This window comes from Ambystoma mexicanum, chromosome 2q (assembly GCF_040938575.1).
Source record: "Ambystoma mexicanum isolate Mex_15411 chromosome 2q, UKY_AmexF1_1, whole genome shotgun sequence".
Classification (NCBI taxonomy): Eukaryota; Metazoa; Chordata; class Amphibia; order Caudata; family Ambystomatidae; genus Ambystoma; species Ambystoma mexicanum.
Genome location: NC_090924.1, coordinates 1168939246 through 1168963228, shown reverse-complemented (window position 1 = coordinate 1168963228; position 23983 = coordinate 1168939246). Strand labels below are relative to the sequence as shown.

Sequence of the window (23983 nt, the reverse complement as noted above, 5' to 3'; positions counted from 1 at the left end):
ACGTGCTTTAGGTAGATCCAACAGTAATCGCTGTACACAGCCAACGCCTGGTTTCACATTAAATTGATAACTTTTCAGCAGGTGTTCATTTTTTATTCCCTGTAAATAAGCATAAATATATATGAAAACATCCATAGGCTTAGTCCTCATAGGTCAGTTTACGGGGCTCCATGCACATTGCTCTACTATACTGTTTTTGATATACTTTCCCCCCCCCCACTTACGAACTGTTTTCTCGATAATTCTTCTAACTCACGGCGGACATCCCCATCTAAATTGCTTCATATAGCCCACAATGTTTTAGATATGCATCGCTCAGACCCTATGCCGACCCTTAGATGTGTTAATGACTGTGTCAACCGCATCATTTCTACAATGCGTTTAGAGCTCAGCATGTAACATATTTTACGTATAGAATTATCCGCGTAAGCTTTTTCCACACACTCATCAGCATCCTGTCGAGGATCATCAATTTTTTTCCCCGAGCACCATCTGTGAAAGTGTTGTTTTTAAACACGTTTTCACAACAATGGCCGTAATACCATCGATGGCCATAATAATCGATCCAGGTCACAGCTGTTGTGGGCGAGTCTCCCTTAACACCATCGATTTCCATTAGTGAAACACAGGACTTATATTTTCAGAATCGCCCGCATTTTCAATTTGACTTGAACAGCAAACACAACAAATATTGATCGTTTTTGCTACAGCCTGGTTCTGCTCACCGCTGTCCACTTTAGCGGTTAAAGGCTGTAAACAAAACAAGTATGAATAGTTTTAACTACGCCCAACTCTTATGCCTTGTAAAATACACCCACCCACTTTAGAACACACCTACTGGATAGCAGGTCGTCGATACCCGGGGTGCTTGGTCCCCCTACCCCCTGTTGTCTGTGCCGCGGCAATCGGGTGTGGTTCAGATCCCGTGTAATTCCTGCATCTGCCTGCGGAACCATAGATGCATATCCACCGTCTACAGACCACTCATCCCCGTGGCTGGTTGCTCCATGAGCACATCATCGCCATTCCAGCTCGCTATTCCCAGATTAGCAATTGCTACGGGCATACGTTCCTTAATGTTTGGGGTACAATCTCCAACAGCAGTCCCCATAGCAGTGACAATAAGAGCCGGCTTGATGCCAACAGCAAGTTTAGTCATGTCATCGCAGAGCTCCCCGCTCTCATGATCCACCAAACAGGTCCTGGACAATCTCCAGATCATCATTATCCATGGAACAATATGGGGTAGTTCTATCCTGGGAACCCCCTGGACTTCCCGGCTGTGTCTTTCCTTTGTTGTGACTGTAGCTGTTCATAATAGCTGCTTCCGGAATAGTCCCGGAAAAGCTCAAAAAGCTTAGTGTTTTCCAGCCCATCGCAGAGCGGTATATATCTGGGTTTTCTGACCCTTCCCCGTGTCACCATTGCAGATTTAAGGCGGCCCTTTCAATGAAATATTGTATTAACATTATAGGTAAATACAATTGGAGTAAAGGGCCTGTCACTTCCTGTCTGTACTCTAATCTTTGCAACACAATATAGACAGAAGAATTAAGTTATTCCTACATCTAAGTCCCTATAGATAGTTGTTTCGCCCTGTGTTCTTACCTTCTACGTTGTCCAACCAGCCCTAGTGTGCGCTGGTTTGACGCCTACAAATGGGGTGCAGAGGTCCTTACCCTTTCCTCAGTCACTACTTTTCTGTGCTATTTTAAAACGCCTATCTAATCGTGATGTCATTTAGCGCCCCTAGATTTATATTAATAAAACTGTTAGCACTGCGTGACGTCACCCAAACTGCCTAGCTTTATATTCCATCTCTATCAAACTCTCACACACACAGCACCACCCACTCCTGCGTCTTCGCCGCGCCACCACACGCCGTCTAACTCCTCACAACTCACTTTGCCCTTGACCAAGCAACAGCGCACACGCGCTCCCATATTAAAAAACATTTTCATATACACTTCATATCATTTTGATATAAACTTTATATCAAACTGTATCAAAGTACACAAACACTTTATATAGCCGTGTATATAAAACGGACATCAAATCGATATAACATTTGATATCAAAACATTTTGATATAAAAAATTGATATCAAATTCTATATCAAAAAGAAATCAAATCCATATCAGAAGGAGGCGGGACTAAGGGCAACCAGGGGGCATTCACACCTGTCTTTAATGTTACATTGGAAAAAAGTCCCCCCTCTTTACTACTGACAAGGGCTCAACAATGACCAAGTCTTTCTCATCGTCATTTAACGTTTTCTGCCCTTCTTTTAAGCCTTCCCTGACATTTCCCCGCAATGTACATATCCCTCCACACCATCTCCAATTTATCCTATTCCCACTACTTTTTCCGGCATTCTTTTTGCTAGGGGGACTTGAGATTTTCCCCACAGAATCCCACAATTAAAATTATCAGACGCAAAACGAGGCACCCTCTCCTCTTCAAAGTAACCATTGGTCCGCTTTCATCCTCCACACCCCTAGTGTGGTGTTAAGAAAGCCATTTCCCTGCTCCCAATATCTTTTTGAGCCCTTTTCTTTTTTGCCTTCCTTTGACACCAGAGCACCCACTTCTCTGGCAATTTATTTTTTAAACTACTGAATGTATTTACACTAAGCATGTTTTTCTCAAAAATTACCAGTTTAGAGGAGCCTGTGCCAGACATTTGTTTTGGACATTTTCAGCATGCTCCATCCAGCGAGTGAAAAGTAATTAGCAAGACAATTTTGGGAAAGGCAATGCACATTGGTCTGATTTTAACTACACCACAGCCCTGTTTTATATATTTAAGGTGAAAACTATCTTTTATAGAAAGGAGAAAATTATAAACCTACTGACGTTTGAACCGTAAAATGATTCAGCACAAAACTTTCCCAATGAACATTTAGTGCAAATCCATGTTACAGATAAAAATATAAAGGGTCAACAAAAGGGTGTGCTTTTGACTTCTTGTCTTTTGCTCATGCGCACAGCCCAAATCTTTTGGCAAATTTTAGCCAAACAAACAAGTTGGGCATAAAGCTCTCAAAGGAAATCCCTTTATTGGTTTGGCATAAATCCAACCAGTAATTTTGTTGGTATCTAAAAAAAAGTTAATCTCCCATGATGTGTTGCTGGACTCAAAGATTTTCATTTCTAAAAACCTACCATCTTGAAAATCGAGATATGCCCCAAAAAAAAGGCAAAAGGGAAGTGAATGGGGTAGTTTTGAGGATTCCATGACATTTCGCCAACCCCCTTTTTTCTGACAGATGTTTTGCCGTGGGAGTTTTGCCGAAAAACATTGTACATTTTTTTTTAATTATTTTTGGGGGGGGTTTCCCCCACAAAGCCCCTCTTAATTTAATTATGTTTTTATTTACCTTCCCCCCAACCCTTTATTTACCCTTTCGAACCCCCCCAGCCCCCAAAATTTCAATGGGAATCAGAAAATCAGGTGTTGGCAAAAGAATGCGATACCGTTTTGAGGCTGGGGAGCATGTGGGGCCAAGTAAGGGAGGAGGATTTAAGTCCCAAGTGGCAAAAGAAAAGAGTAAATACTTCATAAATATAAAATAATGAGATGTGGCAAGCACATTAAATGCTAGCAGGGGGAAGAGGAGTATTTTAAAAGAATTTAGGAAGCAATCTTTGTTTTTTGTTATATTGATTGCTTCCCATACTAACTGAAAATGAGTGGGGGGTGGTATTAGGTGGGTATTATTTTTTGGGGTGATTACATTAGCTTTGAAAACGTTCTTTGTTTCTTGGAACTGAAATAAAGTGCACAACAGAAGCACGAGTGGTGCAGATGCAAGTTTTCAATAGCCTTTGTTTTGATTGAACAAGTGTTTCTCATGGTTTAATAATGAACATCTCCATTTTCTCGGCACATTATCAGAGAAGATCTTGATACCACATCTTCCTAGTACCCTATTAGTAACCCGTTACATTGCCCCAACATTCCACTTCCCATTACTCGATATCGCCACCATGGCCTTCCTCACCCGTTAGTAATCAGATATATATCTCCCCCCTTAGTAATCTGTTGCATTACCGCCACCGCTCTATTCCGCATCCCACCTCCTACCCCTCTTCCTCATCCCAGTACTCCATGCCCCACCACCCTCTTCCTCGTCCCAATAAGTAAACTGTTACTTTACTGTCACCTCCCTCTTACTCGCCCTGTCCCCCATTTGTAATCTGTTGCATTTCTCCCACCTCCCTCTTCCGCATCCCATTACCAAGAAGGAATCCATTGCATTACCCCCACCTTCTTCCTCTTCCCATGATCCCATTTATAATTATTTTGCATTGCCCCACCTCCTTAATCCCACTACCCTATAAGTAATCTGTTGTATTACCCCCAACCCTACTCTTCCTTGTCCAGTACTGCCTTAGTAATCTCTAACATTATCACAACTACCTCTTCCTCGTACTAGTAAACCATTAGCAATAACCCAACCTACCTCTTGTGCATCGAAGGAGCCCATTAGAAATCCACTGGATATGGGCCACCACCATCTTCCTCGGCCCAGTACTCATTGCCCTGCCCCCTTCCTCGTCTTACTATTGCATTGCCCCAGCCTCATTCTACCACTCCCCGGTACCCTATTGCATTACCCCTCTTCCCTATTCCTCATCCAAGTACCACAATAGTAATCTGTTACATTACTGCTACCTTCCTCATACCAATACCTCCTTTTCCCTGCAACCGTCTTCCTCATCCGTTACCCACGACTCGCTCTTCTTCGGACAGACTGTACCTCCTATAAAGTTCCAGGTGAAAACTAGTGAGAAGATTGCCATCTGGTAAGCAGGAAATAGTCTGATATTTTTTGATTTGGTCAAATTAATAAAAATGATGCCGGTAATTCAGTCCCTTAAAAGCAAGTCTACAAATCACACACCACTTTCATAAAGCTCCATGACAAAAGCATAGTGCATGATTGTGCTCTTGCGGCACCAGGCTCTTGATTAACTACAAATAAGAGTATGGGCAAGTCTCTTTTTCATAATAAAATCTCCAACCAGAAATTGCTGCAAGCCTGATCATCCAAAGTGTGTGGCTTACTGGCCAAGAAATCAAAGTATTGATGCTTGACAAACGTATGCCGTGAGGAACAAGTAGGACAATTGTCTTCTAGTAATTACCCTGTACTTCCAATGTCCAGCAAATCTGAAGCAAACCTGGTTGGCAATTGGCCCTTCTTGGACTGAAAAACATAAAAGCCGAGTGCCCTCTTAGGGTGAAGACAATGAAAAATCTCTTCAGTTTTAGAAGGATGCAGAGAAGGAACGGACACAAGAAGATTACTTTTTGAGGGAAATAAAAGGAACTCTGAGACTACTTTTGGAAGAAAGGAGGGTTTTATTGTCAAAGTCGCTGTCCCAAAATACCAGAAAAGGAGAATCCACACAACGAGCCTGTAGCTCACCAAGACAACAAATAGAAAGGACCTATGGGAGACAAGTGCATAGCCTCAGAGGAGCTGCCATCAAGAATGTCCCCACAAAAATCAAGTTCCAAGACATAACTGGAAATGGCTAAGGAGAAAAGATATGAAGTAGTCCTTTAAGAAACTGCATAACAGTTGGCATTGCAAATTCTGATCCCAGTTTAGGGGTATGCTTGAAAATAGTGTCAGCAACCAAATAGTCCTTCACAGTGGTTAGAATGTGATGACTCTTGGTCAACAACAGCAAGAAAGCCAAATGAACTGCCACAGAACACAATGACAAGCCATGATCACCATCACAGCAGTATTTCCATTGAGATGCAGAATGGCCTTCAAGCAGAACCTCTGGGTGGTCAGCATCAGGACCATCACTAGAGAGGTCCCAATACTGGCATCTCAGTTTCTCAATATCATGCATGTTGGTTCAGACAGAAGGTTTTCGGGCACAGAACCTGATCCCCCCCACCCCCTGCCCCTCCAACTAGAACAGATGTGTCCTTATCAAAAGCCTCCTCTGAGGTCCTATTAACATTTTGAAGACCTCTAGCTAACAAGTGCTTCGTTCCGAGTAATTAGCCGTATTGGTCATAGTTTCACTAAAATAGTTGAGCTGGTGCTGGAACAATGCAATCAGAGGGACTAGCGGAAAGGTGAACAAGCTAGAAGTACCAATACACAATCAGGGGGATCCCTAAGAGGGGAAGATTTTGGAACACGACAGAGGACACTTGAAATTATGACTGGTAGCACAATGATTGACCTGGGGGGAAAACCCCACATCGCAAAGACGATGGCCATCACCAACAGATTTATTCCTTACTCGTGGGACTCAGATTCATACCTGCTTAAAGCGCCCACAGGGATATTCTCCTTCCCACCCCTAGGGCAGCTGAATAAGAGCCGACTATCTTAGGGGCCAGAAGTAGATGGGCATGGAGGACCCAATACACCCCTCTTGTTGGGGTAATGCATCTTAAGTGTTTTATCCACCAAAACCCGCAGAAACTTAAATGTTTTGAAAGAAAACTTCCAAAGACAGCAATTCCTTTAGAATAGTGTACAGAACACACTCGTTCTGTATCCAGTGGTCACTCACAGAAAAGTGTGAAGAGATAGGCTCCCAATCAAATGGGGAGTTGTCCATCGTTCGAGGTATCTGTGGACATAGATGCTTAATCCCCAGAGAAACTGGAAGACAAGTTCCACAGGTCAAGATTCTGGTACACTAGCCAGGGGGTCTGCAATCTTTGGCTCTACAGATGTTTTGGACCACACCTTCCATAAGCCCTAGACAGCATAGTTAATGGTAAGGGAAGATAGGAGCTGTAGTCCAAAACATCGGGAGAGTCGAAGGTTGCAGACCCCTGTCCTACCCTGTACCTAGATAAGCTTAGTCAGGTGGCTTCAGAACTGGGGACGCCATAGTCACAGGGCCTATTTCAGGGATCACATCCACTCCCTCACTTCAGGGAGAAGAACACATATGTGAAGTCATAAGGCCTAAGAGGAGGAGGAACTTTGAAGCTGGAAACCGGGAACCGGTTGAAATATTGACATTGGCTGGCAGATGTCCTGGCCCCTTTTCTGAGGTGAAAGGCTTTGTCTGCCCAGGTCTCCAAAACCATCCTGATGAATTGGAGCCTGGCTGAAAGAAGGCAGATGGAACTTCCTGAATTTCAGAAAAAAACTCAAGGAGTGATTTAAATGATACGTATTAACAAGATGAAGAGCAGACTGATTGGATGATCTATCATAGACAAGTCACCCAGCAATATACTCTGTCCGGGAGGTGAGCTGCCAGAACTTTCACAAATTCGCACAAGACAGATGTAAATCTAAAAGGCAAAGAAACAGCTTACAAGGCGAATCACAGGAACCTCGAATGGTTCCCACAGATAAGCAAGTGAAAGCATGCCTCCTCGAGGTCCATGTACACCAGCCAATTGCCTTCCTCGAGGGCCTGTTGGGCCCAACAAGGTCCTAGTCTTGAACGTGTCCTTCTTGAAGGCATTGTTCAAAAAGCAAAGGTCTAGATTGTCCATACACCAACCTCTATGGGGGGAGAAATTACCTCCAATACCAGACCAAAATCTGCTCCTAGTGTGGAACTGGCGCTACTTGCTCCTTGCAACGGAGTCTTGCAACGTCCTGGGCCAAAATGCTGTTTTGAGTGAAATGGGGATTGGGAGTGGTATACCTATGGAGAGGCAGGCAGTACCCATTTGGAAGAACATTCAGGATCCAACCTCTGCAATCCAGAAAATGAGAAATTTTGCCCGACATATTTCAAAGAAAGGCGGCTTCCTCAGTGATGGTGCTACTACACAGCAGGGCAAAAGGGCAAAGAAGCACCAGCAAGGTACAATCATGAGAGGAACTTTGCCTGCAGGGTTGGAAAGGATGCTGCATTTGATTTGATTGAGGGAGGGATGGCCTTGCAAAAGAAAATTGATATACTGACTGGTCCTTCGAGGGACCAGTTGCCACAATCCAAAGGAGTATGCAGTAGTCTGGGATGTTCTTCAATAGAGTCATGAGATTCTATGCCAAAGAAACATGGTAAGCAGCTTGCAATAGAGGTCTATGGAAATCCCAGATGTGTGCATACACGAATGTCACCTCATGACTCCACCACCTGTTGCCAAAGACAGCCCACAGTGACCAAACTTTCTCACAAAGTGCAGGATTCTTGCTGGCTGTTGTGACTTCGGGAACGTGTTGTGTAGCATCTTTCAGCACATTCCAAAGAGTCTGCATGTAATATGCCAACAAACAGAAAGCAATGACAGGCCAGGCTGCCAGAAACACACATTTCATGGCCTAGAGTGTAATAGTATTTGGACTCCCTGCCCAGCAGGAGGGTCAGAAAATCATTAGGTATGGACCCGATATCCAGAGCCTGAACCACCAGGCTCCCTAAAGTATAGGGATTACAATGAATTAACTGATTCATGGGAGCAGGCCTATATTTCATAGCAACATTCCTACAGAGAGCACGGGTGGAAGAAGGCTGCTCAGGACAAAAATCTCCTTTTGCAATGCCTCACTACGCAAAAAGATGTCCTGCAGGAAGGCCGACTCCAGAATGTCCTTCAGCTTGTTTACAGACTTGGCCACGACTGGGACAGACAGGTCAGGACAGTCAGCCACCTTACTGTCCACCACATTGAAGGAAGAAACTTCAGTCAAAATGTTAGCTCACAACTGCTGTCAAAGCCACTGGCACTCTCAAGCCCAAGCCATGTCCTCAGTATCCTGATCAACAAAGTAGGAAACATACTCAACCGTCCGCTCCAGCCTCAAAGCGTTAGGTCTCTTTTAGAGTCACCCCCCTGCAAAAGATGCTCTGGAAAAGAGCCAAAGCCTTCTTCTTGAAAATCTGTACATGTAGATAATATTCCAAGAACCCAACAGCAGTGGCAGTGGAAGCGCCAAAGCATGCAGCAGAACAGCCCCCAGGTCTATGGCTCAGCAGAAGTACAGCACCAGCACTTGACCCCAGCAGCACCAGGGGAACTGCTTTCGTGTTACCTTGTACAACAAAAGAAGAGTCATCACCACATCCTTCTGCAGAAGGACGGCCAGCATGCACTGCCTGAAAGCCTCCAGATCAGCTATGGAAGAGCGGAGATTGGGTGTCTTGTGGGTTAGCTGCGAGGCTGGCACCTACATCCGGACCCTGTGTGTACATCTGGGTTTGCTGCTTGGTGTTGGTGGGCAGATGTAGGAGCTGCGCAGGGTTTGGTCTGGTGTCTTGGGAGAAAAGGTATGCTGTTAAACTGGCTGCTTCCTGACAAGAACAGATAACTATATAGTTCAAACGAGTGTATAAATCGAATGAGTGAGCAGATCGGATGAGGGTATAGAATAAATGATCAAAATTATCGCTGGTGCAGATAAATGTACAGCCCTGGCGAATGTATAGGGCGGATGAGTGTATAGGGCGGATGAGTGTATAGGGCGGATGAGTGTATAGGGCGGATATATAGAACAGGATTACTGCATATCAGCGAATGACCTTATTGCTGTTGAATGAGTGGAAATCAATAGTGCATAAAGCAGATGAGTGCATAAAGCAGATGAGTGCGGAAGAGGGTATGAGTGCGTAGAGATGCTGAATGCATAAAGCAGATGGAATGAATGAAGAATATAGATGGAGTCTATATGGATAGAACAAATGTTATACGTGAGTGCATACATGAGACAGACAGGAGTGCATGCATTGAGCAGACAAGAGTGCATGCGTGGGGAAGGCTGGAGTGAGTGGAGCTAAACTCGAGTGCATGAGCGCGTCGAGTAGGCCGAGGGTATGGAGCCATCTGGGGTGCATGAAAGTGATAGAAATGCGCGACATAGTCTGGTCTGGAATGCAGAGAACGTTCAAAAGAGCTTATATCACATCATAACACACCACCACGCGTACTCTCTCCTTACACCACCACTCAACTAGAACACAGAGATACTATGACACCATTCGGTATATCTGTTCTCATATCAACATTCTGCCTCATACTCCCCATCACTCTAAGTAAACACTGCTGGTTAAACACCCCCCAGCCAGGCATTCTCTTCAGGCCTAACGCAGCCACAATCGATCTGGATAAATCCTGCCAGAACGAACACATACTCCTGACCTCTCAACCACCACACCTACCGCTAAGAAGCAGCTATTACACTAATACCGCACCAGCTGCACACACATCCGGTGCTCACACACACCTCGAATCTCTCTACTCTCTCTATTGACCTGAACTTCGGTTCCCAAGGGCGTTCAACCTACCAGCGCCTTCAGACCATACCAATGGTATATAAGGCGCTATATAAATGCAAAGTAACATAACATAACATATGGCATTTATAACAAGTCTGTACACAAGTGTTTTTGTGTTTTTAAGCGCCACAAGACAAGAGAGACATAGGGAAGACAAGACAAATTATCCTAGTAGGCCTTGTGTCATTCATGCAAGTGCAACAGTAGAAGTGCAGGGAAAGGAGAGGGGAAAGTGCGAACAGGGCAGCATGGCTCTGGGTAAGTGCAAGGAGGCAAGGGGCTGTAGGGGTTACAGTTATAGCCCGTAAATGCTCTGTAGGCCAGGAGGCAGTTGAAGGAAGGCTGGTCGTGGAGGAACCTGGTACCCAGTGAGACTCTGAGCGAATCAAGCAACCAGTCGGCACAGTAGATAAGTAAGTTAGCAAGGGAGCGCGAGAGAGAAGGCAAAGGAGAAAAGGAGTGTCTTTAGTTGCTTCCAGAACTTCAGGTGGTGCGGCTCAAGTCAGAGAGGCAGGGAGGCTGTTCCAGAGGGAGGCACCTGCAGAGGAGAGAAATCTGACCCCCACTCTCTGCCTGGAAAAGCGTCTGACCTTCAGAGAGTTGGAGGTAGCTGATCGAAGGGCTCTAGAAGGAAGGTATTTCGGAAGAGTGAGTTGGATGTGGTGCCAGCTCTGGCCCCAGAAAGACTTGACGATGCAGAGGGTCTTGAACTTGATCCTTGCATGCACCGGGAGACTGGGCCTGAAACCAAGGATAAGTCTTGCAGTCCTGTTTTGGATTAGTTGGTGGGGGCGAAGAGTAGAGATAGGCAGATTGAGAAAGAGGCTGTTGCAGTAGTCCAGCCTGTAGAGAACAAGGGCTCTGGAGACAGTGAGCATCTGGAGGAAAGGTATAATACCTCAGAGGAGGTGGCGCTGGGAGTGGGCCTTTGTGGCACTGTCTGTGATGTGAGGGGTAAGGGGAGAGTGGAGTCAAAAGATAACGCCAAGATTTTTTGCCTCACAGGAAAGCAAGGGTAGAGGGCCAAGGAGGGCAGCCAGAGTGAGAGGGGAAAGCGGAAGCAGGGGTCCCAATGAGAAGGATCTCCGTCTTACTGGCATTAAGGCAGAGATTGTGTGAGGCGCACCAATCCTGAATAGCGGATAGACCGAATGAGTGATCTACCGAATGAGCGAGGGAGGAGAGGCTGAGAGAAGCTTGAAAATGAGCTGAGTGCCATCCGCATAACACTGAAAGTAAGAAGAGAAGGTGGAGATCAGGTGGGCTAAAAGGGGCCAGATAGAAATTGAAGAGCCACAGTGATAGTATAGAGCCCTGGGGGACACCACCTGTTGCAAGGGAGGTGGTGGAAAGAAAGGACAGTCCAGGAGGAATTAGGTCAGCCACGCCAGGGCCTGATCCGTGATGCCCAAGTTCACACGCAGTCGTCTGTTGATCAGAGTGGCATGATTGACCTGTTGAAAGCAGGATGAGGACAAAGGGAGAGCTGGAGTGGAGGTAAGAGAGTAGAACTTCATGTGTGTTCAGGAGAGCGGTTTCCATGCTTCTGGCTGCTCTGAAGCCAGACTGATGGTCATGGAGGCAGCCAACAGATTCAGTGTGGAATTAAGCTGGGAGATGGCCAGTTTTTCCAGTAGGTTGCCCAGGAAAGGAGTGATGGCAAATCAGGCGATAGTTTGCTGGACAAGTAGGATCGGCAGAAGGCTTTTATTAGGAGGAGGTGCACAATGGAGTGCTTGAGGAGGGAGGGGAAAGATCCAGTGGCTAAAGAGTGATTGCCACCTTCGCTCCAGCCTTGGACAATTTCTGCAATGTGGTCCTTGACGGTTCTGGCGGAGCAGGGGAGCACCTGTTTGGACGACACCGTCATAGATCGCACTTGTCTAGAGACATCGTCAGGTGTTGTCAGAGCGAAGGAGGAAAAAAGAAGAAGCGAGGGAGAGGCGACCAAAAGGGGCCTGAAAAAGGTGGAGGGAGAGGAAGAGGCAAGCAAAGACAGGATGTCTTGTCTTTTAGTGGTGAAATGAGAGGCCAGAGCAGTACAGAGGGCCTAGGAGGGAACAGGAGAGGTGGAGACTGCAGCAGGATTGGCCAGCTACTTGCAGATTTTAAAGAGCTCAGCCGTGTTGTTAGAGGTAGGAGAGATTCAGGCTCATAGAGGCCAGAGAGGTGTTAGAAGGGGTGGCAGGGTAAGGAAGGAAATTGATGAGACGCGGGGGACACCTATCAAGAAGGAGTGGATTGGGCCGAGAGCCCTGGGCCATGATGGTACCATTTAGATAGACATTAGGACGGTCTTGGGAGGACTGGAACAGGTCACAAGGACCTCCCACCGGGGCCACCATTAATGGGAGAGGAGGGGAACAGAGAGAGAACAGAGACCATATGAGAGGTCCATAGGTGTGGAGAGGGAATGACAAAGAGGATGTCAGTTAGAGTCTGTCTGGAGTAAGCCCTGATGTTGGAATCAGCGATAGGGAGGCAAGGGTTGGAAACCAGAATATCCCTCTTGAACTTTTTCCTTCCAAACTTAGTGAGAGGCATAGGATAGGAGATAGAGTAACAGTTTGAGAAGATGGGAGAGATTGAGAGCACCAGAGGGGTCCGAGGGGTAAGAAAGGAGGGTGAGGGAGGAAGAAGCACAGCTCAGCGCTGCGTTCCAAAGGAAACACAAGCGGAGTAGGGTTCACCACACAGGAGGCGGCACACAGGAGGCAGCAAGCAGGCAACACACCACAGGAGAATGCAGGAGCAGTGTGGACAAAAGACACAGAGGGGTTGGAGGGGACATCACACTGTAAAAATCCTAGATTCGACTTTCCTAAAAAAAAGAGGGGAAAAGGCCTAGTTTCAGCACAATCAATGATGCAAAAAGGAAGATTGACTCTCCTAGAAAGATGCTTGAGATGGCCAAGCAATACAGTTCATTGAGATGCTTGCGAGTGGTGTGCTAAGATAAATAGAGTAATTAGACGGGTGCAGTGATTGCTGCCCCCCCGACCCACCACACTTACTTTAGCAGTCGTAGCAGGATGACGGCTGCATGCTTCCCCGGCTGACACCATCTGGAGCTGCTTCTGTAGGAGCTGTCCTTCACCTCGGGGTCCTTAGCCACAGGGGGCTGCAATGGGCAGTGGGGCTGCCATAAGTGCCAATTTCAAATAGGGCCTAATGCCTAATCAGGAGGTTCGGGGCAGGCAGAGTAGGTGTGCGGGAAGAGGGATAAGGGGAAGCAACAACAGCGGCAGAGGCCGCAAGGCAGTGAGGTGTTCGAACAATAGAGTGCAGCAAGAATGGAGGCCAAATCAAGTAAATCTCACACAGGCAAAATAAAACGCAAGCACATCGATCAACACCTACCGAGTGCTCGGCCAGCAGAAGAAATGTATATGCAGGGAAACAAGGACCTTATCTTTTCTAGGACCAAAACTTGTAAGTTGGGGGTTGCGAGACATGAACCTCTTGCGCTTTTTTGGGCTCATCAGAGGTTAAAGCAGAGAGTAGAAAAAAAAGTCAGGGATGACCCTTAACACACACACACAAACAATATTTGTTTGGGTTTATGCCCCTGAAGCAAAAGTAACTACAAGCCTTTCTAAGAGGACAGGCCTGACCAAAAGCTACACCGAGCACAAATGGAAGAAAACACTATACAAAATAACTGTGCTAGATACAGTATCATTAATTAGTAGTAGTAAAAAAAACTAGAATAAAAACATTCAAATATAAAAATAAAAATCGGCCAATGCCGGTTTCAAACCATGCAAGATGGCTTAGTGTGTTACAGTGCCTGTTGCAGAGCAATGTTTGTAACCCAGAGGTCACAATTGAAGTACAATTGCAGTAATTTCGCTCAAGGGATTAATGTGTTTGCTGCAGTGATTGCATAGCATGCAGAACACAGCTCCCTCCATCATAACAAAGGAAGAGCTGTTGCCCCACGCTCCCTATTCCAGCCCACCCTCTTAAATCTGAAAAGATTGTAAACCCATAAAAAAAATCCTTAAAAAAACCTCCATGAGAGCATCAGTGATCAGTGAGGAGATAATTTGGCTAGTGTTGTTTCAAAGACTCCATGTATTAATGGCCCTGCTACAGCAGAGGCAGGAGTATACTGGGTGTGGATAGGGATTATGCCTGCTGTGGCAGAAGGGGTTCAAAGGCTGTCAGGTACTAGTGCAATTAAAGCTTTTCTTCATATTAGTTTTGGCTAACAGGTGGTGCTTTAGTGCCATCTATAACCCAAAGCTTTTGCATTAGAGTACAACTAGAGAGAAATGGCATAGAGCAGGGATACAGATTGTGGGCATTTGGTTATTTATCCACCCATTGACTGCCCACAGCCATGTTAATCCCTATGGTTATTCCCTCCCACTTCCTACCCCTCCCCGCCTAAAACCCATCCACTTAGGATCTCTTTGGGCTATGTTCGTCAAGTCTTACGATCAAACTTTGAGCTTGAAGTCCCTACTTGTGTTTTTTCAAAGCGGTCTTCTGAAAGTTAATGACTTAATTGGAGCAGTTAAGGTGCTACTGGTGTAATATAAATGTCTCAACTAGGCCTGCCTTCAGCCACTCCATTTATAAGCACTATGTGTGTCCTTGACCAAGTCCTGTAAGTATTGGCAAAGCAAATGGTTTTGGCTTGTGTACAAGTATTAGGCATCTGCCAGGCACTGCTCTTAAATGCCCCAGTGCTACAATGCGTTTGTAATCTCTTTAGGATTATATTGTTATATTTGTGCGGAGTCTTGTGCAAATGATGAGGAATAGGAAACACTGCACTTTGATATCATAGATGGTACAGCATAGGTACTTACGCATAGGTACTTACGCTCCATGAGGCTCAAGAAGGGTGAAGTCACTTTGCACACACGCTAGTGGCGTCACGGTAGTAGCAACTTCATATTATGGACGTAGGTAGAGGCCACGCTACGTGCATGGCCTCGCTCCGAGAACTTCTCAGTTTTACGCCCGTTACACATTAACATGTAAGCGCTGATTCCACTACAGAGCACATTGAGGCCGCAGTGAATTAAACACACGGTCCTAAATAGATACTCGATTCCTTTCCACTACATGTTTTCGCACAGGCACCAAAATGATAATGTCATGTGAGTCAAAGGGAAAAAGCACATGCAATAATGATAAAGGGAAACAGTATTTGTGTAAGCACCAAACTTGTTTTAACATGCCTTCTTATAAAAAAGTGTGATTTTTTTTCTTTTTGCATCGTTAGTTTCAAAGGATGAGTGTGCATACACAGGTAAACTAATGTTGAGATGAAGGGGTAAGGTTCTCCATATTCAATACTTGGGTATGTTACTAATTCAGTTATTTTCTTTGTGTGTCTTATTTGGATCTTTGGATTTTATGTTGATGTTTAATTTTGTTTACATTTACAATATCAGCAGCGTTCAGCTCCGAGAACGGACAAGGTCCGAAATGCATTGGCTATAAAGAACCTCTGTATAACCACTGTCTCATATTAGGGATTAAAAAGTACTGTGCTAACTAGTATTGATATTCTTCATTTTGTTTTTTACTCAGCGAACATTAACATTTTATTATCATGATTTTCTTCAGATGATTGAAGTAACACGTCAATTACAACAAATTTGCGAATTGGATGGGATTTATACATATTTTGTTATAGAGACAAGCGAGAACATATGGTTGTTCCAAGGGCAACCCTGCAACATTCTTGTGAATCGTAAGGCCCACCAGGGTCGGTTCGACAGCAAAGATGCTGGAGAATGGATACGCAGTTCAGATTGAGCAGGTCGATGCAGCGTTTGATGGACCACCAGGGTCAGTCAACTTGTAATTATTGGCGATGGTAATTGGCAGCGAAGTCGCTAGCAGTTTGGACGGAGGTTCGAAGGAGGCATATACAAGGATGAGCATGTCATTTGAGCCGAGGCAATGACATGCTCGGCTAGCGCGGTGTAGCAGCAAACAAGTTCGAGCACGAGGGATGTGGATCACAGCGGTAGAGTGCTAACAGCAGCTCTGGTGGGTCTGGTGTGCTTGAAGGAGTCGAACACGGCTCAAATTGGTTTGGTAGTAGAACACCTGTTTCCTGGCTCTCTTGGTCCTTGGGTTGCTGAAAGTCCCAATTCAGGGCTCAAGGTTATGTTGTGGTCCTTGTTCTCATTCTTCCAAGCAATAGGGATGTATGGTCCACAACTGCAGAAGTCCTACAACGCGTTGAGGTGCTGGGTACTGCTGTGGCTGGCAGAGAGGCAGGTTGTGCCCCAGCAGCAGGTCATCTCCAATGGTCCCCGGGGATGGTTAGGGCCCAGAGCTAGCCTCTGCCTTGGACACTCAGTCTTCACCTCACTGGCAGAGGCCTTTGGAAAGTTCATCTCTGCCAACAGAGGTCCAATGGAGCCTTCTTGAAAGGTTGAAGTCCAAAAGATGATCCAAGAAGTGGTGCGAGACCCCTTCTTTTAAAGTAAAAAGTCCACAGGTGATTGGGCTAAACTAGCCTGCTTTAGGGGTTCAATCCTTGCTCTTAAAATAAGTGGCCTTTGCCCTCGCCCCCAATGTGCTTTCTGCTAAAGGTTGTAGAGGGGACAGGAAGGAAAGATAAAGGCAGAGAGAAACTTGATGGCAGAATTTTCCTTTATCTGTAAAGAGCTCCCCCTGTCTACGCTAACCCCGCCCCTTCCCTTCTCAATATTATGAAAGGCTCTTTGAAATGCAGCACCCTAGTGCAAGGCAAAGCCTTTTGTGAATGGATGTGCCCTTTGGTTCCTGTTCCATGAGCAGTTTCCTGTGGAGTGGCTATCTTCTGGGAAGGGTGTCACTTACCCCTACAAAAGGTCAAGCCTGTTTGGGTAGAAGACACACTGGGGCACATGTTAAATGGGGGAATAATATGAATGGAAAGTGTAAAAGCCTTAAGCAAGTTTTCTTTGCTTTCCATTAATGTCACCCCTCCACTTTCAATCGTTTGTATGGCGAGGGGGGGGGGTGAACGCAACTTACGTTTCTGCCCTCTCCTTCCCCTCCCCCCATACAAACGCTCCAGGTTATGCTCTGGCATGGAATTTCATGCCGGTGGAAATGGTGGTGGGGTCCCCCTGCTGTATGCACATAAAGCAGGTGGACACCACAGGGATCCATTGTTAATGTCACCTGCCGTAAGTAAAGGCTGCCTGGCATGCTCACATGGTAGGCCACGTTTACAATTACAAATAAATGCTGTACGACATGCTTGCATGTCAGACAGCGTTTATTTTTAATTTTTTAACACTGCTTACCATGTGCATAGTAAGCAGTCTTAATAAATGAAAATTAAACACTCTTCGACATGCAAGTATGTCGAGGGCATTTAATTGCATTGTGAGCGCTGCTTGCCATGCTGGAATGGAAAGCAATGCTCACAATCAAAAGTAAATGCTGCCTGCCATTGAAGAATGCCAGGCAGCCTTTAATCACTTTGCACTGCAGAGTGCAAATGTGAAGGGCAAAAGGCGGCTACTTGCTTACATTACAGTGTAAATGTGAAGGCTCCCTGCCATCAAATTATGATTATGATGAACATGAGACCCATAATCTTTGCTCAGCGGAGCATGGGCTCACAGGCCCGACACATGATATCAAATTGCTGTGGCTGTAATAATTATGAGAATGCCATCCACCATACCATAATTCAGAGAATGCCACCAGGAGGTAGACTCATAATTATAGGGTTTTGGAAATGTAACCCCTGCACTAGAGACTTGGCTGCCACTGCCGCTGTCAAATGGACATGTGACCTCTGAACCTGGTCTGTGCCACTAATAGGGCATGGGCTAGTGATGCAGCAGGGCACGCGTACACGCTAAACTTTTGCCAAGGAGATTATGAAAGTGGAATCTGATCCGCAGATATCCTTTTCAGAGATGGAATTACCAACATTATTTTATTAAATACAAATCAAACACCCATTTTTATTTTATTTAGATAGCACATAACGAAAGCTGGGGGGCATAATGGTGCTTGTGCAGAACAAACATGCAACAGAAAAAGAATAATTCAGATGGCGGCGATAGACAGGGGTTTAAGACAACTGGACAGTTTTTAGCACTCACTTAAAAATAGTTAGCGAGGTACATGGTCTCAAATCTGGTGGTAGTGCATTCCAGATTTTGGGAGCTGTATGATAAAAATCCCTGGGCCCCACCAGAAAGTCTAGTCTGTGGTATTTCCAAGAGACAGGCATTGTTTGGCCTTAGGGTTCTTCGGGCTGGAAGCCACGAGATACAGTTAGACAAGTACTTGGGCCCCTGCCTGTATAGACATTTGTGTGTAACGCAATGCACACAAAACACGATCCTGCTACTAACAGGGAGCCATTGTAGAGCTTTCCCGGCAGCACACACACGTTCTGATCTCAGCAATCCCTCCACAATACAAACAGCGTTATTTTAAATAACCTGCAACCGAACAAACTCACCTTTGGCAATACCTAGCAGTAGGCTGGAACAATTGTCCAATTTTAGCCCCTATGATGGCACTTGCGATGGTGGCACACTTTGTGGTATTAAAAAAGGGGCGGAGCTGCATAAACAATTGCAGATGATACGAGGTGCTGGAGACAAGGCTGTTAACTTGGGCTTTCATGGTAGGCTCTTGGTCTAGAATGACCCCTAGAGTCTTAACCTTGGACTGGGTATTAATGGTACAACGTGCAACATTAAAGAGCCTATATTTGACGCTAAATTTACATGATTAGGTTTACGCAGTTGTGGGGTATTGCCCAAAATCATAAATTCTGTTTTGGAGTCATTTAGCGTGTGCTTATTAGCTCACATCCATGTTTCAAACCGATCGTAGATAGATTTCAGAGTGGTGGAGTCATTGACATAATTCCCCATGAGAGGAACAAGGCATGGAGTGTGGTCTGCATAGTTAGCATATATAATGCCTGCTTCATCCAATTCTTCAAACAAAGGGAGGATAAAGATATTTAAAAAGTGTAGGCGACATTCACGAGCCCTGTGAAACCCCACGTTACAGTGTACTGTTCTGCCCTAGACCCTGGCTACATAGTCTATCCGCCAACATGGTATGATCCACTGAATCAAAAGCTGCAGATTGATCTAGTAGCACAAGCATAGCTGTATTCCCTCTCTCAGAGGCCTTACATTTCAGATCTAGTAGGGTTGATTCGGTGCTATGAGCACGTCTGGACCCGGATTGTTTCTGACCTAGGATGCCATGTTCAGAAAAACTCCTGAATTTGCAAATGAGCCACCTTGTTGAGTATTTTAAGTTAGTAGTGAACATTAGTAACGGGACAGTAGTTACCTGGCACACTGGGATCCAGGAAGGGTTTTTTTTTAGATCAGGGGAGGTCCAAGCCTGTTTGATATCAGTCGGCATGCAGTTTTCCCTGAATGAGGCATTCACAAATTTTCCTTTCTGTCTTTGTAATCTGCCGCTAGATAGGGGTAAAAGTTCTCAATTTGGAAATTTTGAATGTCTTTAGCTAATTTTTTGTGTTTCTTTTATAAGGTAGATGCCATAAATTGATCAAATGCTGTATTAATGTCCTTTAGTTTATCCCAGGCATTCTGTAGGTCCTCGTTGTTAAGGAATTTCTCTAAGAATGGCTGTTTTATGTGCCTTAAATGCACCGGAATAGATATCCTCAGTGGATTTCGTTTTTCCCCCATTGCTTCAAGGCCTTGTTCTTTTTTTTTTTAACAATTTTTATTATTTTAAACAAACAGCACTCCAAACATTACAACCATTTAGTACGTTCATGATCAATATTAAGACATCATATTATTCAATGCTCTCCTCCGTCCTCCCCCCTTCCTCCCCAAAAACTTGAGCCGTTGTATCCGTGCCATCCACCTGAGCATCTTCAGGTGACTCAAGCTTCAAGGCCTTGTTCTTGATTTTCTTCAGATTATTGATATCAGCTGAACACCACTTCTTGTCAGGCTGTTTTTTCAGCAGGCATGATTTCACAGGGGCAAAGCCTTTTCAAATGTATGTTGGTGCCTGCCAACTCCTCTGCTGAATAGTTTGTTGATAGTAGATGCAATAAACAGTGTCAGGGCAGAAGGTGTAAGCTTGGAAAGGTTTCTGTATGAGACCCAGCATTTCTCTTGTATAATTTATATAAGGGTTGGTATGGACATATTCCATTCCAAAAGATGGTGATCTGACCATGGGCATTGATTATTTTCAATGTTCTCAATGGTGATGTTTTGCGTAAGTACCCAATCTAGTATCCTCCATTTATTATGGGTAGGCAAGGTGATACGCTGAATGAAACCTAGGACAAGCGGTGTGGTCTTAACCATCATGGACACGCCAACGGATTCATCTGCAAAGCCAAGATTAAAATGTCATGAAATTAGGATCCTTGCTCTGGGTTTAAGACTAGGAAATAACAAACCACTAAGATGTATCAGACAGTCTGGCATGCTATGTGGGGGTGTATAGATAAAGATGTTAATTGTATAATTGGGGTCTATCCCAAATTTTGCCCACCTCACTTCACTTTCGGAGACAATGTTTTCTATATAACGAATTGGTAGAACCTTATCGTAAATCAGCACCACTTAACCGCCTTAAATGTCCTTGCGGTCTGCTCTCAGAATGTTAAAACCTGCGGGAACCGCCAGTGAGAGGGCTGGCCCTGCAGCATCATGCAGCCATGACTCTGTAATGGCACATCATTCAATTTTATGAGTATTAATATAGTCAGCTACCTCAGTAGAGTGCTTAATGAAACCACCTTATATTAAGTAGCATGTCCTGATAAGGTGACTTTGTGGTTGTCATATTGTGGAGAGCTGGCTAAATCATCACAGTGCAAGAGGGGAGCTGAAATATGATCAGAAAAGGACGTGGTTTGCCAGCTAAGCTCCTCCTCTTGAGTACGTTCCACACAAACTAACACCATAGACTCGTCCACCTTACTACCATAGCCGGATGGAATCTGTAGCGGGGTGACGTCGGCTCGCGGCTGTTTGAAATTAACTCTATATTCTTATGTCTAGGCGAATCCACAACCTATGCCAAATGGCAATCCATCACAGGGCATCAATCACCTTACGCCAATGAACAATGATCTGTGTAAAAACAAAAAGACTAGAAGAGCAGTGACACGTGGACAACTAGTGTTGTAAATAATGGTCTTGGAGACCAAGGATGAGCAGGAGACGGTAGGAGGAAAGTGTCCTTTATTGATGTGGCAGGATCATTAGGTGGCAGGTAGGTTGGCGGCAGAGATACCAGGCATGCACACTCTAGCGAAGACAGCTCACTCTCACCAACTGACAAGCATGGAACACATAGGACAGAACACTCAGGGAACATTCCACTGGGCTACAGAGAGGGCAGGCACCCAAGGTTCCATTCATGCAGGGAAGATACAGGATACTACAGAAAGAAGGAAAAGAAAGAGTGAAGAAGCAGGACATACACCACTTCCTCCTATTATTGGGTGGAAGACGGCATGCAGGATGGAAACAGAACATTTACACAATTTACAGAAATCCACCAAAGAATAACTTAAGGCAATGTGAAAATCAATCAATGTGCATAAACAAAAAACACTTGTCACTCAATAGATATTAAATTTAAGACGACACATACAACGACAATATTAATATTATCATTATAGCATGCTGAAGGAACATATGGTATGCACACCACTTCCCATGAAGCTGAAGTGTTTGTTGGTTTCCGATGGGGGGGGAGGGAGAGGTTTTTTTGCTGGTTTCCGATTAAGAGTGTGTTTGCAAAACCACCGTAATAAAGGCGTGAAAGGGAGAGGGAGCAACACCCATGATGGCACTTAGTACTGCTACTAGAAACGGATGTTGCCCAGTCTAGTGTCATGTGTGTATGTGAGAGCTCAATTAAAAAAAAAATGCAGTTTTGTGACGTGGTTATATGCATCATGAATTAAGATATATTAGTATAGTATATGTGCGGGGATATGCACATATATAGTACAATCCATGTGTGAGAAAGCATGTGTGTATGGAAATAAGCGAATGCTAGCATGAAGGGAAGTCGACATTGCAGGTGGTCAGTAATGTGGGTGTGCATTTGCACTTAGAGGCGAATGCCATGTTAATGGTAGCATTGAAGTCATACAAGTAGTTAAAACAACACCACAGCAAAACAACAGATACATCTGTATGAACGAGCACCAGCAAATAAATACAGAATAAATATTGCTAGCTTGAGCGAAGTCAATTTATGACGTACCTATAGTGTGTTGAAGTGTTCTACAGCTTTGTAGACGGCACATTGAGAGTTAAGAGGCTAGCCAATTCTGATGCAGTACGTGTCTTTGTGGTGTTCGAAATAACATAATTCTGTCGTACAATTCTGGATCACAGTAACCACACAGGTTTAGAAAAGATACGAATGATAACGTTTTTCGCGACAAGGTTCTACGGGTGAGCTTGCGTACCGGTGGTATGGCAGAAACCATCATGCATTTGTGAGTTGTTTGATCCAAAACGTACACCGAGCATACTTTCCCTTTAATCTTTCAACCGGTTGTCCAAAAATACATAAATAAAAGAGGGAGCTCATTTTGTTAAACCTGAGGCATTGCTGGTAGCACACAGAACTAGCCTAGTAAAAAAGAAAAAAGCTGAAATCGCCCGTAATAAATACCATCTGCTGTTGAGTAGGAACAACATTTAAGACACACCTGGGCGCACTGCGCCTGTGAAAAGTGGGGTGTTTCTCAGACCTCTCGGGTATGAGCAAACATGCTGTTAAAACGTAACCATTTCAACCTCGCCACTGACCATGCAAAGGTCAGTTAGTGTTCTACACTTGAAGGCCAGGGCCTGCATGTGTGTAAATAAATAGCGTCTCCTAAACAGAACTTTCCCGTTCAAGTTCCTCGGCAGCCCACTTGCGAAAAGTAAATAAACGGCAAAGCCCTCTTACCTCAGACGCACTATTCTTTCGCCTATCAGTGCACAGAGAATTCCCGCCACGGCGAGGACCAGCAGCTTCCCCATGACCGTACCAACGTCTAGGTCCGGATCAAGATCGTCTTGGTGTGGCTGTGTTAGTCGAGTATGCAGAAGAGAGGGTGTTGCAGAGAGGGTGTGGGATGTGCCGAAGAGGGCGGTGGTTTGCTATGACGACTACAAAGAGGTGGGTGCCAGCAGGCTGAATTCTGATCTTCGCCAACCAGCAAGCTTCAGCCTGCTCCTCGGGTAGAGATGCAACATTGCGTATCCCTGCCCCCGCCTGTAGTAAATAAACGACAACTCTTTTAAAGTCAGAGTGTTTTTTATTATTAAATCCCTGTGTTATTCCGTCCAGTGGTGCGAAAGGAACAGGACACGATTGGTCATGGTTTTTAGTAAATTGAGCGGGTGGGTTGCAGGATGACTAGATTGTCTTATGCTACCCAGGCTCCACGTTTCTGGTCCTGACCCCTCGTCTTACAAAGTCCATGCCATTAACGTATTTTCTCACATGAAAAACGACTACAACTCCCACAATTAACTGGGTCGTTAAATGAATCTCCATAACTGTAACTCTGTTGTCCATATGATGTGCAATTATTGAGTCTCGCTTGTTTGGTGAGTTGTCCCACTTGTCATTCACATCTCTTTATTATCACTTAAAAAAACGATCATGTAGTTCATGCGTACACGTATTGTTTGCACATTCAAGGTAGCACTGGTAAAGTCAAAAGGTCTGGCTTCACAAAAAATCATATTCTGTTTGTGTGCAGAGCTATTGTTTTTGCCAATGGGCCCTC

General features: G+C 44.9%; 1 protein-coding gene across 2 annotated transcripts in view; it reads right to left on the bottom strand.

Moving 5' to 3' along the window:
• Positions 1–23442, bottom strand: part of LOC138570023 (serum paraoxonase/arylesterase 2-like) — a 748122-nt gene extending 724680 nt beyond the window's left edge. Inside the window, exon 1 of one of the 2 annotated variants that reach the window (XM_069648556.1) lies at positions 23155–23442. In XM_069648556.1, coding sequence (XP_069504657.1) covers positions 23155–23228 — 74 coding nt within the window. In that variant the 5' untranslated portion in view covers positions 23229–23442. The remainder of the gene's footprint in view (positions 1–23154) is intronic. The other variant, XM_069648555.1, reaches the window with a different exon arrangement.
• Between the last annotated feature and the right edge of the window lie 541 nt (positions 23443–23983).